Source organism: Mirounga angustirostris, unplaced genomic scaffold, assembly GCF_029215605.1.
Source record: "Mirounga angustirostris isolate CCGP_5_RB_7025 unplaced genomic scaffold, mMirAng1.0.hap1 SCAF_3, whole genome shotgun sequence".
Classification (NCBI taxonomy): domain Eukaryota; kingdom Metazoa; phylum Chordata; class Mammalia; order Carnivora; family Phocidae; genus Mirounga; species Mirounga angustirostris.
The window spans coordinates 192,166,576-192,184,321 of record NW_026991711.1 but is presented as its reverse complement, the minus strand read 5'-3'; the positions used below and the strand labels follow the sequence as shown (position 1 = coordinate 192,184,321).

The window sequence follows — 17,746 nt, the reverse complement described above, 5'->3', positions numbered from 1 at the left end:
TGCTGCAGGTGGGGCTGCCCACTGCCGGCCCTCCTGGAGGGAAACAGGCCATGCTCGGCACAGCGTGCTCCCTCCTTGCATCTGGCAGCCCCCGCCCGGGGAGTCACCGAGGAGATGTAGCTCCGACAACATGAGCACGCATATGCACAGGGTCATTCCCTTCAACACTCCCTGAAATTGGAAAATACTGGGAAAACCAAATGCCTCTTGATGGGAAAGTGCTTGGAAAATTATGCACAGAGCACTATTATCCAGCCGCAAAAATGTGTGACAAAGCTCTCTATGCGCTGATAAGAACGGATTTCCAGCATATAGTGGTAGGTGAAAAGAAAGTGCAAAAAGAATATCTATATAAAGGGCTAGTGTCCAAAATCTATAAAGAACTTATCACTCAACACCCAAAAAACAAATAATCCAATCAAGAAATGGGCAACAGATATGAATAGACATTTCTCCAAAGAAGACATACAAATGGTCAACAGACACATGAAAAAACGCCCAACATCACTGGGCATCAGGGGAATACAAACCAAAACCACAATGAGATACTATCTCATACCAGTCAGAATGGCTAAAATTAACAACTTGGGAAACAACAGGTGTTGGTGAAGATGCGGAGAAAGGGGAACCCTCTTGCACTGTTGGTGGGAATGCAAACTGGTGCAGCCACTCTGGAAAACAGTATGGAGGTTCCTCAAAAAGTTGAAAATAGAGCTACCATACGATCCAGCAATTGCACTACTGGGTATTTACCCCAAAGATACAAATGTAGTGATTCAAAGAGGCACCTGCACCCCAATGTTTATAGCAGCAATGTCCACAATAGCCAAACTATGGAAAGAGCCCAGATGTCCATTGACAGATGAATGGATGAAGAAGATGGGGCATATAGATACAATGGAATACTACTCAGTCATCAAAAAGGATGAAATCTTACCATTTGCAATGACAGGGATGGAGCTAGAGGGTATTATGCTGAGCAAAATAAGTCAGTCAGAGACAGACAAATACCATGATTTCATTCATATGTGGAATTTAAGAAATAAAACAGATGGACATAGGGGAAAGGAAGAAAAAATAAAATAAGAGGAAAACAGAGGGAGGCAAACCATAAAAGCCTCTTAACTCTAGGGAACAAACTGAGGGTTGCTGAAGGGGAGGTGGGTGGGGGGATGGTTTAACTGGATGTTGGGCATTAAGGAGAGCACTTGAAGGAATGAACACTGGGTGTTATATGCAACTGATGAATCACTAAACTCTACCTCTGATACTAATAATACAGTATATGTTAATTTAATTGAATTTAAATAAAAATTAAAAAATATCTATAGCATAGTACAAGAATAATCTATAGTATAGAATAAGAATATAGCATAGCATAGTAAAAGAATATCTTTAGCATAGAGTAGCGTAAGAATATTTATAGTATGGTATAAGAATATCTACAGCAGGGGGCGGCTGGGTGGCTCAGCTGGTTAAGCATCCAACTCTTGATTTCGACTCAGATCATGATTTTGGGGTTCTGGGATTAAGCCCTGTGTCGGGCTCCTGCTCATCAGGGAGTCTGCTTGTCTCCCTCTCCCTCTGCCCTTTCCCCTGCTCTCTCTCTCTCAAATAAATAAATCTTAAAAAAAAAAAGAATATCTACAGCATATACTACACTATAGTACAGTAGGAGAGTATCTATAGTATAATATACTTCATGTGAGAAGGATAGAAGAGAAAAATTCATACACCTGCTCATCTGTGCAAAAGAAAGACAAGAAGGAAGATGCAGAAATGAATGAGATGGGTCACCCACAGGGAGTAGGTGGGAGTGGGTGGCAGCCAAGGGCCAGGTGGGACTGGAGGGAGTGAGGATGAGGGGCCAAGGGAAGCAGTGAATGAAGCCAGCCAGGTGGGAAGAAGGGCACTTTGGCAGCAAGACCGAAGTCACAAAGGGGAAGGGGCCCAGTGCCAGCCGTCCTTGGGGACTCATGGGCCATCCCTCCAGTGCAGCCAGCCCCATTGTCCCAGGAAGTTCTGAGCCCTGAACAGGGTAGGAAGAACAGCCTCAACCTGACCACGGGGACCGAGGGAACCAGCAGAGACACCCCCGTGAGCGGGGGCTCCTGTCACGGAGACTCAGCCCTATGGGCACTAGACCGTCCCCCACACGCCTGCACTTGGATGGGCCACATGTGTCTCAGAGGGACACAGCCCAAATGGAACCCTCCAACAGCAGAGGCCCCTCTGGACAAGGCCCAGCATCCACCCTGGCCCAGGTCATCATGGACACAGCCTCCTCCATCCACACTCACTCATCACTGGCATCCTCCTTTGCCCTTAGGCTGTCCCCGCCTGTGGCCAGCATTCTGTCACCCTAGACCTTGGTGAAGAACCCCTCCCAGTGGCCTTGAGTGGACTCCTGGCACCAGACCCTGCAGCCCCCACCCCAGCCACACTCCTCCCACCAGGGGACACATGAGACTTACCCGATGGTCTTGCCCCAGTCACACCACAGTGTCTTCCCGATGGCCTCCATGCTCACCTTGAACCGGGTGAGGCAGAGCTCCCGGAGGAGAGTGCCGTAGTTGGCGTCCTGGCAGGCCGTGGCCATTAGGATGTGGTGCACTGCAATGAGAGCACCCAGGGATCATGAGTCGGCCCTGCCCACCCTCCCCCACCTTCCCTATGCACCCATGGGGGGCCCGGCCCAGAGCCTGCTTCCACCTGATCCCTGGAAAGGGAGCCTGTGGCTCAAGGATCCCAGCACAGCCCAGCCCAGCCAAGGCTCTGCCTGCTGCAGGAGTTCTTGGACTCCTTGATGGGCCTCACGGACATGTGTGGACACCCAGCTGCATCTTGCAGCTCTTGGGCCTGGGGAGCCCACAGGGCAGTGGGTGAAATGGCCCAAGGAGAGGGTGGGAGCCCTCAGGGCACGCAGGTTGTGTGGGGTGTTCTGGGGTCCCTGACTCTGAAACATGGCCTAGAAGGGTGTGTGTACTTGAGTGGGCTTGCCCCATGGCCCCTCAGACTCCTGCCCCGCCTCTGCCTCCATTTTCCAGGAGTAAAATGTAGAGGAACTGGTACTCCAGCCCCTATGATACACGAGTACTGCCCAAAGCTCTTCACATGCACGGATTATCTTGGAGGCAGGTCCTATTGTGATCATCAACTTACTAGATAGTAAGGGAAACTGAGGCTTTGGGGCTCAGAAGCGGGCCCAAGGTCCCAGCACCAGAAGAGGTGTAGACTTGACTGACGTTGTCTCACCTACCTTGGGTCCCACACTCAGCCAATGCCCAGTCCCAAGAGGTTGAGGACTAGGCAACAAGCTGGGCAGTGCAGTGGAGGGCCTGACCTGTCTTTTGCTGCAAATCTGGGGGGAGAGGGCAGATGATGAAGGGGGTGATTGGGGTCACAGATGTGAGTGATGACAGCAGGCTGTTAAGCGCCATTTTAGAATGCAACTCCTGGGGGCTCAATAGCTAGTTACTGGATGGGCGGATGGGTAGGTGGATGGGTAGATAGGTGGGTGGATGGACGGGAGGGGGCATGGGTGGATGGATGGATGGATGGATGGATGGATGAATGGATGGATGGATGGATGGATGGGTGGGTGGGTGGATGGATGATTGGATGGATGGATGGATGGATGGATGGATGGATGGACGGACGGATGGATGGACAGATGGACGGACAGATGAATAGATGGGTGGATAGATGGATGGATGAGTGGGTGGGTGGATGGATGGATGATTGGATGGATGGATGGAAAGATGAATTGGATGGATAGATGAATTGACAGATGGAGAGATGGGTGGGTAAATGGATGGATGGGTGGGTAGGTGGATGGATGGAATGAATGGATGGATGGATGGATGATTGGATGGATGGGTGGACAGATGATGGATGGATAGATGGATGGACAGATGGAGAGATGGGTGGGTAAATGGGTGGCTGGGCGGAAGGATGAATGAATTCCACAAACCGCAGACCAGGGCTCTGACCCAGCCCATAACCATGCCAGAATGGAGTGCTGAATGGGAAGCTGAAGCCCTGGATGGGGCAGAGGTGACAACTGGTTCACAGGGTAAGGTGTCAAATTGGGAGAGGAAGAGATAAAGAGTAGTTTCAGTCACAGGTAACAGAGCCAACTGGCAGCCTTTAACAAAAGGGCAGACTGACACCGAGGACCTGGGGGGGGGCAGGCCAGCCACAGAGGCCACCTGCCGGCAGCTGGGAGCCCTGGCAGCAAAGCCCTGAAGTGGCCCTCAGGTGTGCCCTCCCTGTGCCCTCCCAGAGTCCCTGGAGAGGGAGGTGGTGTGGGATGGACAGAGGCTGGGCAGGAGCCTGTGCTTCTGGAAGACAGACCAGGATGTCACAAGTGGGCAAGAGCTGTCCCCTCAGGGCAATGGCAGCTCTCGGGAAGAGGACAGGTGGCCAGCCCCCAGCAGGCAACCACACACTGAGCTGCGCAGGGTCCAAGCCTCAGGGTCAGGAGAGGACTGTGGTCAGAGGGAACTGTTATCCTGGGGGTTCTGGAAAGAGATACAGCAGGGGAACCCCAGCGGAGGCTGGGGGCTCCTCGTGCTTTCGGAGGATTTATGTGGAGGCCCCAAGGCCCACTGATTCCACCGGAATACGAGAAGGGCATGGGAGGAGAACTAATTCATTGAACTAAGTAAGCGACAGACTCACAGGGCTGCACACATCTTCAGACGGCGGCTGAAGCTGACACAGCAAAATTTCATAGCAATGAAAGAAAAAGAAAAACCCAGACAAAACACGCAACAAACCCCACAGCACACGGAGGTAGAGGGGAGGCCCAGCTGTCCCTGCGCCCACTGTCCTGGATGGCGTCCCCTGGGGACGGGTCCCACTGGGGCTGGCAGGGCACCCTGGAAAGCTCCTGGGCTTTAGGCCTGAGAAGCTGGGGAGAAAGGACGGAGACGAAAGGCTGGCGTGTGGGGAGAGCTTCTCGGAGGGTGAGGACCCACAGGCAGGTGAGGCAACCCGTCCCTCAACGCCCTGGGACAGAGAGCCCCCACTGGAGCGTGCAGCAGAGGAGGCTGGGAGGGCAGAGCACATCCCTGGGGCTCTCTGGGAGCCCGGGGGGGCCCCCCTGCCCTCAGGAGCCTCCCACCCACCTGAGTTCTTGCCACTTTCCAACAGCCCAGGTGTGTCCCCACGGAGCCCACACGGGCACGGCGGATGCACCCCAAGGACCAGCTGTGGATGACCCCTGGCGCCATCTGGGCAGACTCGGGGAAGGGGTGACATCTGGCCCATCAGGGTATCCCTAAGAAAGCCCGCCTGCCGTGGACAGGTGAGGTGCCGGGGCTTAGGGGGAGCTCAGGAGGGCTCAGACACCGACTCATGGAAGGAATCCCAAGTTGCTCGTCCAGCCTCATTCCAAGGGTCACCCCTCCGTTTGTCCCCACCCCTCCCTGCTCCCAGCACCCTGCCTTCTCCCCGCCAGGCACACCCTTCCCCAGCGAACCCCAGGCCCAAATGTGGCCTGTCCGCGGCCATCGCCTCCTCCCCTCCGAGGGCTCCCAGCTGCCCCCCACCCAGGCCCCTGCCAGCCCACTTCCGCAGCCTCATTCAGGGCCTTGAGCAGTTTTCTTTCCTCAGAACAACGTGGGCCACCTCTCCGCCGCCCCACTTCCTGCCGAGTGTGCGGGTCCTCCCTGGCACGCAGCCACTCTGCGCATCAGGGTCTGTCCGGTGTCGGGTCACCGACCCCAGCTGCGTGTCAGTGACATTCTGTGGTGGAGGCAAGCCAGGGTGCTTCCAAGCGCCAGCCCCGCTCCTGCTCTGCAAGGGTCAGACCCAGGGCGGACGAAGATGATTGCGCCTCTCAGTCAGGTGGCTCAACAGAAACCCACGTGGGCTCACGTGAGCCCCAGAGGAATCTGCCGGGTCAGGGAAGGACGGGCTGCACCATCGTCCTGCAGAGCCAGTCCCGGGGAGACGTGGTGCCACCTCTGCTGCTGGGGGTCCCCAACCCGGGGACCAAAAGGAGGGGCACGCCCAGTCTACAGTCTCTCCTGTTGCGGTGTCCCTGCCCTGGTATATTCAGGCCCATCTCCTCCTGTCGTCCCCCGGGCTGCAGAGAACGGCCCCCTGTCCCCACCCCCCCGGCCTGCCCCATCTGGTTGTCCCCACAGTGACGCTGGAGCCCAGCCAGCGCTCCCCGTGGCCTTGACCCTGGCCTGCCTCTGGGCTAGTCCCCTGGATGCTGCAGCTCCCACCTCTCGGGGAGCCACCTGCGGCCTCCCCAGCGTGGGACCCTGCTCCCCGGGGTCAAAGACCCCTCCCCACACATGCACTGCCCTTTTTTTCCTGTCCTGGGAGAGCCCAGAGCCATGGCCATTCCACAGCTGGGATGAGCTGGGGCAGGCTGTTCAGGAGAATCTGGAAACCAGGTTCCTTTTTTAGGTACCGGAGAGCAACACTTAATGTGTTCCTTAAACAAGGCTCGTGGGATTTCTTTCACTGGAACGAGGGTACCTTACAGTTTTAAGGCCGACTAAAACTGCCAAAAGTTTTAAAACCAGCTGTGTGGGGCCAAACGGGTCCCATTCCTGCCCGGCTGCAAATGGAACCACTCGTAAGTCGTGCCTTTAAAAGGCCGTGTGCAGAGGCTGTGAGCAGCCAGCATTCCGTCCTCAGCCTGTTAGCACAGGAACCTTCCCTGGCATGTGCGTTATTTAGGAATTAGGTGTCCTTTGGGGGAGAGTTCAAAGAGACAGCTCCCTCTCTCCACAGCAGAAAAACACCCCTGGCAGGAGGGGGCACAGAGGCTGCTCAAAGGCAGCAGACCCCTTGGGCAAAGCGACTGGGGGCCAGAAAGACAGGGCGGCCGGGGTCCCAAGGGGGTCCTCTGGGCTCGGGCTGCAGGACAGCCACGCGGAGACCTTCAGTTTAGGTTTTCAAATGGAGATGAGGGACCCGGAAGCATGAACCCGATGGGTCCCATCTTCTGGGTCCTTGGTTGGTGCCTGCACACCCAGCAGGAAGGGCTCAGCCTGCTGCTGCTGATTTCGTATTTGCAGAGAGAGAGGCCTAGACCCTGCACTGCCCTGCGCGCTGGGGCCGGGGGCGGCGGGGGTGACGGGTGGGGCTGAGCTGTGGCAAGGGTAGCTGCTGGGAGGCCTTCCTGCAGGGGGACCCGGCTGGGGGCCCGAGTCGGGTGTCCCCGAGGGGCCTGTGAGCTGGGGGAGGAGCCTCCAGAGACCTCAGACAGAGAAGGCCTTGCCTGGGAAGTGGGCAGGCTCCTTCACCTCTTGTTCTGTGAAGGGGGAACCTCCTGTAACAGGTAGGCCACTGGGATTGCATTCCAAAAGATGGGCTGTTCCTAGAAGCTATCCCACCTCAAAACCAGCAGCCCACCTCTGCGGGGTTTTCAATGTGAGCCACCCTTAGGAACTTAGGGGACACTCAAGGCCAGACCCCAGTGGCCAGCTGGGGTGACGGGGAAGGACAGAGGGAGGGGCAGGAGGGGGAGATGACAAAGGCCAGGACACTTTCAGGGGCAAGGGGGATATATGCTCAGTCTTGAGTCCACGCAGGTGTATACATGTGTCAGAACCTTCCAAATTGTGCACTTCAAATATATTCCAGTTATTCTACGCCCATCATACCTCAGTGAAGCTGCTGAACATCATAAATACAAAGGAAATGCCAAGATCTCTGAGTGGTGTGATTCTAGATGATCTTGACTTTTTACCTCATGCTCCTTTATATTTTCCACAAGTTAAAGCAGCATATAATTGATAAAATGTGATCTCTCTGCTCTATGCAGGTCTTCCAATAGCCATCAGAAGAAAACCTCGCTCAGCAGGTTCTTGCTGCTGCCGTGAATCATTTCCTGCTCACTGGCGGCAAGGAGAGGGCCGCCCGCTTCCAGGACTCCCCTGGTTATACCCCCTCGGGACCCAAATCCCCAGGAAGCGACATGCCTGCGCTGTCACCGAGTGCCCAGAGCATGACGTACGTAGAACTCTGTTTGAACATGTTGCCCTCAGCCTATTTGGGAAAATGAGAAAAAACAAAACAACAACAAACTGAAAATATTAAAAACTCTTATGTGTCCGGTAAAAAGTGCTACTGGGCCCTCAAAGCCCCATGAGCTATCACCTTCTCCGCCCTGCCCAGCACAGAGCCCTCCTCTGACCCCGTTGTAACTACCAGCAGGAGCCCGTCCTGAGCCGCCGACCGCAGGACCTTGGGGCCTGCGCCTCGCCCGGATGCAGCGCTGGGCAGTGTAGGGGGCTGACGACGGCACAGGAAATGAAGGAGCGAGTGTGTGGGGAGGTGAGCCGCTCCTCGCCTGTGACAGCCCCCTTCACTTCTCAGGTCTCTTCCGGCTCCTGGAAAGCTCAACGTGGGTTGGGCCTCAACCCTTCCTCAGCCAGGGTCTCATGAGATGGTTTTCTCTTCTCTCCTGTGAAATACTCTTCCTTCTGTCCCTCCTCGAGGGTGCTGGGGCCGCATGCCGTGACACCAGGTCGTATGTGGGCGCCCTGGGACACCCGTGTCTCTGTCAGGAGCCCCCATCTGTATTCTTTTGGGGGTTTTGCTCCAGAGGTGGGAGGCCCACGTGATGGGTGGCCAGCAGCCAGCCGGCACTGAGGCCCGGTGACGTGCAGGTCCCCCAGGGCCGCGGGGGTAGGACCCCCCTACCCCCACAGGGAGGACCACTCCTGAAAAGGGGCTGCGGTGCGAGGTCAAGCTGAGACCAGCCTGCTGAGCCGCCCGCGGGGCCCTCGGAGTCCTCAGGCCCGCCGCCCTCGCTAACGTCCCGGGCGGCCTGCTGGGACGTGTGACGCCGCCGGAGGAGGGCAAAGGGTTTTCATGATTTTGTAAACGGATTTTCACAGCTCACCAGGTAAAGAAGCCTATTTGGAACAGGCAGTGCACAGGCGTGTGACTTACGAGCAGATCCGAGCGCAGGGGACTCACCGATGGGTCGGGCCCAGGACTGCCTGGCGGAGGGCAGAGAGGAAGCGCCCTCTCAGGCCCACGGGCCCTTTCACTTCCCATCCACACAGCAGCTCGCTCCAACGAAGCCTTCATCAAGCAGATCCGCTGCCGGTCGCGGGCCTGTGACCCGCCTGGCAGACCCCTGCTGTGGCCCAGAGACCCTGCCCCCCTCCTCCCCTCCCCGCCAAAGCGCCTGCTCTGTGCTGCATGTGGGGGCACCTGGGAACATGTCCCCCAAATCCGTGAGAAAACGGGGCACTCAATCAGGCCAAAAAACTAAGTGACGCAGAATGACATCTGAAGGCTGGGCAGTGGAGTCCGGCCACGTGCGACTCAGAAGTGAGAAACCACACCGTCACCCCGACAAAGTCCAATTCCACCTGCAAAGCAAGGAATGGCACCGCACACCTGTCGGGATGGCCACCATCAGGGCCCGGACAAGAGCGAGTCGGGGAGGGTGTGCAGAAGCCCCGGCGTCGCTGGCGGGGACACAGTCATGGCGGGAAACAGTGAACGCAGAGCTACCCTGGGGCCCAGCGGTTCCCCAGTTCTAGGCCGGGACGTCTGCAGCAGGTACGTGCACGTCTGTGCACACCTGTGCTCCCCGCAGCGTTAGTCACCGCGGCCAGGAGGGCGAGCGACCCGGATGGCCGGCGACACCCGGATGGCTGAACAAAGCGGGGTCCATCCACAGCCCGAAACGGCAATCCAGCCTTGAAAAGGAAGGACCCCCGTCACACGCTGCACGTGGACGAGTCTCGAAGATTCCACGCCGCGTGAAATGAGCCAGGCCCCAAAACACACCCCCCGCCGATTCCGCTCACCGGAGTCGCCTTCACAGACAGAAAGCAGGACGGTGGGGGCTGCGGCTGGAGGCGCTCGTGCTCACGAAGGGCGAGCGTCTAATGGGCCCAGTTACAGGCTGGGGAGACGGGAAAGTTCTGGAGACGGTGGTGGGGCAGGTGCACGGCAACGTGCCCCAGACCTTCAAATGGCTGGGATGGTAAATTTTATGTTATGTGTATTTTCCCACAATTAAAAATACAACAGTGAAATGGAAGGAGCGAGGAGGGGGCTGCCGGAAGACGGGGCGTGCGGGGCTGGGTGCGCGAGTGGCCCACGGTCTCTGCGGGCCCAGCGACCACGGAGCTGTCCCCACGTCACCACGGCGTGCGGGGCTTTCCCGTAGCTCTCAGCCACTGACGGGGCTGGGCGGCTGAAGTAAGCAAGGACACCCAAGTAACAACAGTTTACCATGAAGACTAAAATCGACACACAAGACCTCAGGCTCCCCCGGGCTCCTGGGCCATTTACAAAGGAAAATTTTGTAAGGCCAGGAAGGACCCCTAACCCACACAGGGGTGGTCCGCGACCCACTCCCTGACCTCAGCACAGTAAAAGCAGCAATGCTGGGGGAGAAACCAAAGAGCCTGAGCTGTTGGGATTTTTAAAAACTTGCTTCCAAATAATTCATACGTTAAAGAGGAAATTAAAACCACAAACATGGAAACTCTAGAAAATATTACCAGTGGCCAGAAGACAGAAAGTCGGGGGAGGCAGCCCAGAGGCCAAGCAGAGGAGTGACTGGACTAGTTTCGTTGTTGTGCAGGAAGAATGAAAGCAAACAAATTTGGCATCGAAGGTGAAAGATCTGGTTCTTTGGGGTGGGCCTGGGGACACATAACTGATACACTGCTGTCCCCTTCCATCAAGGAACAACATGCAGCTATCCGCCCACGGAGGCGGGCTGACAAGGGCCAATGTCCACGGATAACAGTTACAACAATAAGATAATTATCTCTATAATTATCTTATTGTTCACAGGGACAAGTTCACAGAAAATGGGAAACAACCTCGCTGCTATAAGAAATAGGAAATCCAGGGAAGACCCTCCATTATGATCGCGGCCAGAAAGGGCCCGACCCAGCCGGTCCTGCAGGTGGAAAAAAGGACCCCTCGGCTCTCGGGGGCCCTCGCAGTGGCACCGTGGGGACCGCCCCAACACAGAACGGAGGTTCACACGCGTCTCTGGGGAAGAGCGCCCAGCGCCAAACCCAGAGCGCGCCAAAGCAACCTGACTCAGTGATAACGAGCAGCCGTCAGCAGACTCCCCGACCTGGGGAGACTCCATTTGTCCCAGAAATGCGGGGAGATTCCCGCCAGCAAACCTCTCCACCCCGTCCCACCATGTCCCCATCCCGCCAGCTGCAGGCGTTGCTCGGTGATTCTTCCTTCACATCATAAAAGCGTATTTCACACGCAGGAAGAAGGCTCGTCCTCACTCCCTCGTCCCCTTCCCACCCAGCCAAGAAAAAAATAAAGTAAAAAACATCTTGCCCCAAGCAGAGAGACCAAAGGTTGGAGGCATGGCTGCCGTCAGCCCGGGGCAAAGGGAGACAGCTGCCGTCACCCCCCGACCCCAACAGTGTCGCCCTCCAACCCAGTGGGAGCAGAAAACAAAATGAAGGGTCCCAACTGGGAGGAGGTGGCCAGACCAGCCTCCCTGAGATGAGCTAGGGATCTGCTGCAAAAGCCCAGGGTGGCGGGGGGAGAACGAAACTAGAAGATGACACTGCTGGACCCTGAGGACAGGGACACAGCCAACCACACCGCAAATGCACAAAATGGAGCTTGCTTATATGCCAGCAGTGGCCGGGTGGAAATAAATCACAGAAAGTCTCCCATTGGTTTTTTTAAGCAGGCTCCATGCCCAACGTGGAGCCCAATGTGGAACCCAGCGCAGGGCTTGAACTCATGACCCTGAGATCAAGACCTGAGCTGAGATCAAGGGTCGGACGCTCAAGCAATGGAGCCACCCAGGCGCCCCGAAAGCATCCCATCTGTAGTAACTGCTAGGACTCTGCAGGGGAAATGGGGTCCTGCCGGAGGGTGGAGGCGCCGACTGCCGCTTCTTAACCAGGCGCTCCTGGTATTAATCCTCCCCATCGGTCCAGAAGTCAGGGCAGTCACCACTCAAATCGCGACAAGTCCTAAGCCAGATAAGCAGTGATGCAGACGTAGCAGCTGAACCAGAAATCTGCATATTTAACACCAGGGCGCACAGAGGAAGTCCACGGGGCGGGGTGGGGGGGGTGGGGGGGGGGTGGCCGGAGCTCCGGCCAGGTCGCATTGCTGCCCCCTCCCACAGAGCATCCCCACCCCGTCTCCCTTCCCTTCCCACCAGCCCACGGACGCGGCCCCTTTCGAAGTGCCCAGTGGTGCCCAGCAGCCACATCTGTCTCAGTGTCCGTGGCCTTGGATTCTGGCCCCCAGCCTGTGTCCCCAGCCCGCCCCCCAGCTTCATCCCTTCTGTCTGTGGCTCTCACACCTTCCCGCGTCTGAGGCTCCCCCAGACGCCTCTCCCGGCCATACCTCTCTGCTGTGCCCCACACTCACGTGGACACCTGGCTGACTACCTTTGTCCCGGGTGTCCAAGGGGGCATCCAACCCAACGTGGCTGCTGTGGTGGGGGCTGCCAACTTTAGCAAATAAAACCCTGGGACGCCCAGTTCAGTTTGAGTGTCAAACAATTTTGTAACTATTGCACACAACATACTCATACCCAAACAATTTGTTGTTTATCCGACATTTGAATTTAACTAGGAGCCAGCCATGTTTTCCTTGGCAGCCCAGCTGTGCAGCTCCAGCTCCCCACCCTCCACCCCTGCCAGGCACCTGGCTGCTCTCGATGCCTCCCTGCTTCCTCGCGGCCCACACCCAAACCCATAGTGAGTCCCTCACTGGTACCTTGGGGACTCTCTGGGCTCCTTCCTGCCATCTCAAGTCTCCGCCCTCACCCCCATCCCACCAGCGCTCCCCGGTCCCCTGCCTCCAACCCGAGGCTGTGCAGTGGCCCAGGGCTCTTTTAAACCATGTCTGACACGATTCAGGCTTGCCCACTGCCCAGGGATGAAATCTAAACGTCTTGCTTTGGCCCACAGGATCGGGTCCTCCTTCAACACCAGCCTTGCTCAAAGCCCTCTTTTCTGCAAGCTTCAGCCATAAAGGCTTCCAGAAAATTCCAAGATTCAGGGCCTTTGCATAACCATCCTGGCAATCTGGGGTGCTTTTTCCAAAGTGCTTGGGGCTCAGGATAAGGGCCCCCACCTCCAGCTCCACTCCCATGGATTCATTTCCTTTCATGCAAAGAGCACTCTCTATCGATGTCCTTTACAGGGAAGGCTTCTCAGCCTTGGCCCCATGGACATTCATGCTGGGCCATTCTCTCGGGGCTGACGGGCTGTCCCAAGCTGAAGAGGAGAGCCTCAGGCAGTGGGCCGCTGACCAACCTCTCTGGTATCTACCTACTAGAACCCCCTCCCAGTCATGACACTACATGACCCACTTGTGCTTTAGGGCAGATGGAAGTTTCCAGGAGAAATAGTTTAGTGCTTTCCCCAAAGCTCCCTGATCTGTCCATCCACCCAGCCAGCAGCCATCTTTCTTCTCACAAACAGACCCACAGACTCTCCTAGGGGCAATCACCATGCAGAGAGAAAGCCAACCTTAGGTGTTCATGTCACCAGGTTTCTAAGTGATTATGCTTTCTAGACCGCTTCCCCCCCAACATGGGGTTCTGCTTTGTGATACATGAATGGCTTTTACTCCCGTTGATAACTGGCCAGAGTACGTGACAATGTGGCAGGGTCATCAGTATCCAGTTGCTTGGGTCAACTGCTGCCTTTTGCCTTCCGGGGCACGTGCGCCTCAGGAGAGTCCTTCCTGGTGGGCCTTGCGGGCCTGGGGTGCAGAGCCCCGGAGAGCATGGGTGGGCACTGCCCAGCTCCGCAGCACCCCAGCTCTTGTGAGTGACCCAGTGGGAGGAGGGTCGCCCCCCCCCCCCCCCAGGGATGGAGGGTGCGGGGCCACCAGGGAAGGCTTCCCGAGGGAGGCAGTCACCTGGGAGGGGTGGAGAGAGAGAGGCCCAGCAGGGCAGTGAGCAGAGGGCAGAGTGGAAGCGAGGGCCGGAGAGGAGGAGGGCTGGCTTCTGCTCTCTGGTCCCAGGACGCACTGTGGGATCTGCCCATGGCAGGGAGGGAGTCACGGGAGGGCGAAAGAAAGGAGACGGCGTGAGGCCTAGTGAGGAACAAAGGCAGGCAGGCCTGGCCGCGCGACTCAGGCCCCTGGGGTCCCATCCCCTGCCAAGTCCTGGACCGCGTGCCTCTGTGGACCCTGCCCCGGACCCTGCCCTGGCGGGGCTGCTCACAACCCGGGCTTCCAGGGGTGATGGGAGTCAGGTCTTTCCACAGCAAAGAAAATACTAAGATAAAACAATCTTAGGGGAAAGAATCTTCCGCGGACAACAATAACTTCCTTATGTGAAAATGAACGAGGTCCTGTTTAGGTTGGGAGCCCTCCTGTTGCTGCCTGTTGACATAACCCTCCTCACTAGGAACAAGGGAGTTCTCCAGAAACAGTGCTCGGCCCGAGGTCATCCCGGCAGGGAGGACAGGAGGACGGGGCATGAGGCCAGCTCCCTGGGTGTGGGGACAGAGTCCTGTCCACGCCGTCTCTGTCTCTCCATGGGCTGGGGCGCGGGGCCTGGCGCAGGTGAAGCCACGGCGGCCTCCTCCGCCTGGCTCCCCTTCTCCGCACCCCTGCTCGCTCCTGTCAGCTCTGCACTGTCCGTCCGTCCGTCCGTCCGTCCGGAGGGCTTCCCAGAGTCCTGCTGGAGAAGAGGCTCTTGGGCAGGTTTCCAAGCCCCTGGCGTGACTGCCGCCCACTGTCCTGCAAACGCGGTGGGGTCACAGGGTGAAAACACCCCACGGGCTCCACCCGACGGGCTCCTAAGGTGTCCAGAGAGCTCTGTCTGTCTTGTCGTGGTCCCCCCGCCCCCGGCTCGCAGGCTGGGATGTGGCAGCCGGTACCCAGATCCAGCCGAGAGGAGAGAGACCGGCTTCCCCTCGGCTCCGGCAGCAGACTGTTTAGCCTGGGGTCCCCTGCCCTCCGAGGCAAGCCAGGGGACAGGCCCCAGTCCAGGCTGCTGGGGAGGAGAGCCCCACGCTGCCGGGGGCGGGGGGGGGGGGTGCCGGGAGGGACGGGCTCGGCCCCCACCGGTGGGGGGCACCGGCAGCCAAACCCGGGGATTCCACCCTTGGGGGCTCCACGTTTTCACTGGAATTCACACCACAAGCGGCGACCTCATCACACACTCTGCCAGACCCAAACTTTAAGGAAATAGAAGCTGTGGAATTGGTTCATTCTGGGAGAAAAAAAATCAGGAGGAACAGAAGTAGCTCTTTGCCTTAAGGAAGGATTCCACCTAAAACATTTCCGGGCGCGTCGCTCGCGACCACTTCCAGTGTGGACCGAAGTGTCACTCAACAGCTCTGGCCCGGGACCCACCACATCCGTACTGACCGGCAAGCGCCAACGGACGGGAGACAAAAAGCCAGAAATGTCTCCGTGCGGTTAAATACACAGGGAGAGTAAACGAACACACTGAGGTGATTTCGCAAATAAGAATCCTGCAGCTTTGGATTCCAGGGTGAGAACTGCCTCCGGATTCAAACCAGCAAGACAATCTGAAGTCACGTATATTGCATTTCCTGGGACATCGCCGTTGGTCCCAAACAGTTACACTTGCACTGATACAGAGTCCCATATTTCAATAAACACAGCGGCCTTGCAAGAATGTCCTCAACGGCCCCAGTGCGCCCAGCTCACAGAATAGTGGTAGCCAGCGCTCCTGAGTGCAGCTGGGCACCCTACAGAGTTGACGACAGACACAGCCGTCACAGCATAACCCTGGGTCCTCTGGAAACGTCCTTCTCTGCTGACTGATGAAAAGCTTTTCAGTGGCTATATACGAAATTTAAGATGCATGTGGTCCTATCACAGTCTTCTGTAAACAGAAGAGTATGCACAAAGCTCAGGTTTACAGTAGCTTGACTGTAAAACCGTTACAGAGAAGTTCTTGAGCCTATGGACTAGCATACTTAAAAAAAAAAGAAAAATTCCACATTGCTATTTTGGGTAGCAAAATCTGCATCACCAAGGAGATCTGGCTCCTGCTACAACTTGGGAGGAAACACAGTGTGCTCCATGATTCTACTAATTTCTGCTGGCCTCCATGACATTAATTTACTGATAACCTCACAGAGTTGTGTTTATTTGGAAAAATAAAGATACAACATTAGCCAGGCCGCTCAGACTAATGTTAAAATTATAGGACTCTCGACTTGCACCAGAATGTGTGTTATTTTCCTGGTAAACAAGGAAGGTCTTTATAGGCACTCATGACATAGTGTTTATTTACACAGGCTTTAGAAGGTGCAGCTTCTGGAGTCCAGGAAAGAGCATTTATTTAGTCAGTTATGTTTAAAAAAAAAAAAGACACAACCCAGCTCCCTGCCCTGTTAGCAGAGAAATGCTCATTTCTTAGGAGATTACAACAGTAAATTCCATGTCAAACCAAAGGGATCCTAACACAAAAGGAGAGAATGCTATTGTAAGATTTTGCTTTACACGTAAATTCAGCCAAAACACTTTAAGGGGCAAGATCAGTCTTCAGATCGCGTTATGGGCAAGCAGACGCTAAGGGCTTTATGCAGAGGGGCTCCTGGGCTGTCCTGAGCCCCTCTCCTCCAGGTGTCCTGGGCCATCTCCACTGACAAGCCACAAGACCCCAGCTGCTGTCCCGCTACAAAGCCAGCACAGCGCTCACCCCTTCACCAGTCCCGGCACTCGGGGCACGCGTGCTGCAGGTGTTTCTGACCCACATCACCTGTTCCGGGGAAAGCCCACAAGCACCTGCAGTAGCTGTGGGTTCCGGGCGGCTGGGTTCCTGCACTCAAGTGCCCTATTTAGTTTTTCTTAAAAAGTAACTACATCCATGAGATGACTCCAGTGGCTAGAGCAGTTTAGAAAGCTTCTTAGCATTACCACAGGAGAGCCCTGAGGACAATTTCAGGGTAAATTATGCTAAGTCCGGTGCCCGTTCCTGTTGCCCCTGGTGCCAGCTTATAATCTCTCTCGAAACACAAGGCTGAGGATATGCTGCCTCCTCGCCGAATCCCTCTTTGAACTTCTATTAGCCAGAGGGCCAAGGTCACAAGCAAACAAAAAAGCCGTGGAAACATCCGCGAGGGGATGGCTAGTCTCATTTTTGCAAAGGACATCCTGGGGAGGTTTGTTTGCAAATGGGCACCCGCTGTATGTGCCAGTCGGCTTCCCAGCTTTAACTAATTTCTGGATCAGCGGGCCGCGGATCGGAGACCCAGCGCCAAGTCGGCCAGGTGCCCGCTGCCCGCGGGAGCCCAAGGACGCCCGCAGGGGCGGCGCGGCCCGGAGCGCACAGGTGCGGGGAAGCGCGTTCCCGGGCGTGCGCCGCAAAGCTGCCCGTGTCCCCCCGGCTCCCCTCCCCCGAGGGGCCCCGGCCCTACTCACCCAGGAGCAGCCAGAGGCCGCGCCGCGCGAGGCCGCCCAGGCTCCGGGCCATGGCGCCCCGCCGAGCCCGCCCGCCCGCAACGACTGAGCCCGCCGCGGCGCGGGGGGAAGCGGCGGGAAGCGGCGGCGCGCGCCTGGCCCTGCCCCCCGCGGCTCCGGGGGGTGGGGGGGGGGTGGGGGGCAGGTCGCCCAGACCGGGCGGGGCGGCCCCGCAGGAGGACCGCTGGCGGGCCGGCGCGGGAGGCGAGGCGACCCCACGGCGAGGGGCGAGCTCGGGGTCGCCCGGACCCTCCCTGGGGGACTCGCACCGGGGCTTCGGCCGCCGCAAGGGCTGCTCCCGAAATGTTTGCCCCGCACGCGGGTGTTTAAGCCAGGGCACCTCAGT

At 57.1% G+C, this 17,746-nt stretch overlaps 1 protein-coding gene across 1 annotated transcript in view; it reads right to left on the bottom strand.

The window, feature by feature from the left end:
- RAMP1 (receptor activity modifying protein 1) overlaps positions 1-17,519 on the bottom strand; it is a 44,347-nt gene extending 26,828 nt beyond the window's left edge. The window contains exons 1-2 of the mRNA XM_064587344.1: positions 17,362-17,519; positions 2,475-2,613 (exon numbers count right to left, since the gene is read on the bottom strand). Coding sequence (XP_064443414.1) covers positions 2,475-2,613; positions 17,362-17,413 — 191 coding nt within the window. The 5' untranslated portion in view covers positions 17,414-17,519. The remainder of the gene's footprint in view (positions 1-2,474; positions 2,614-17,361) is intronic.
- Between the last annotated feature and the right edge of the window lie 227 nt (positions 17,520-17,746).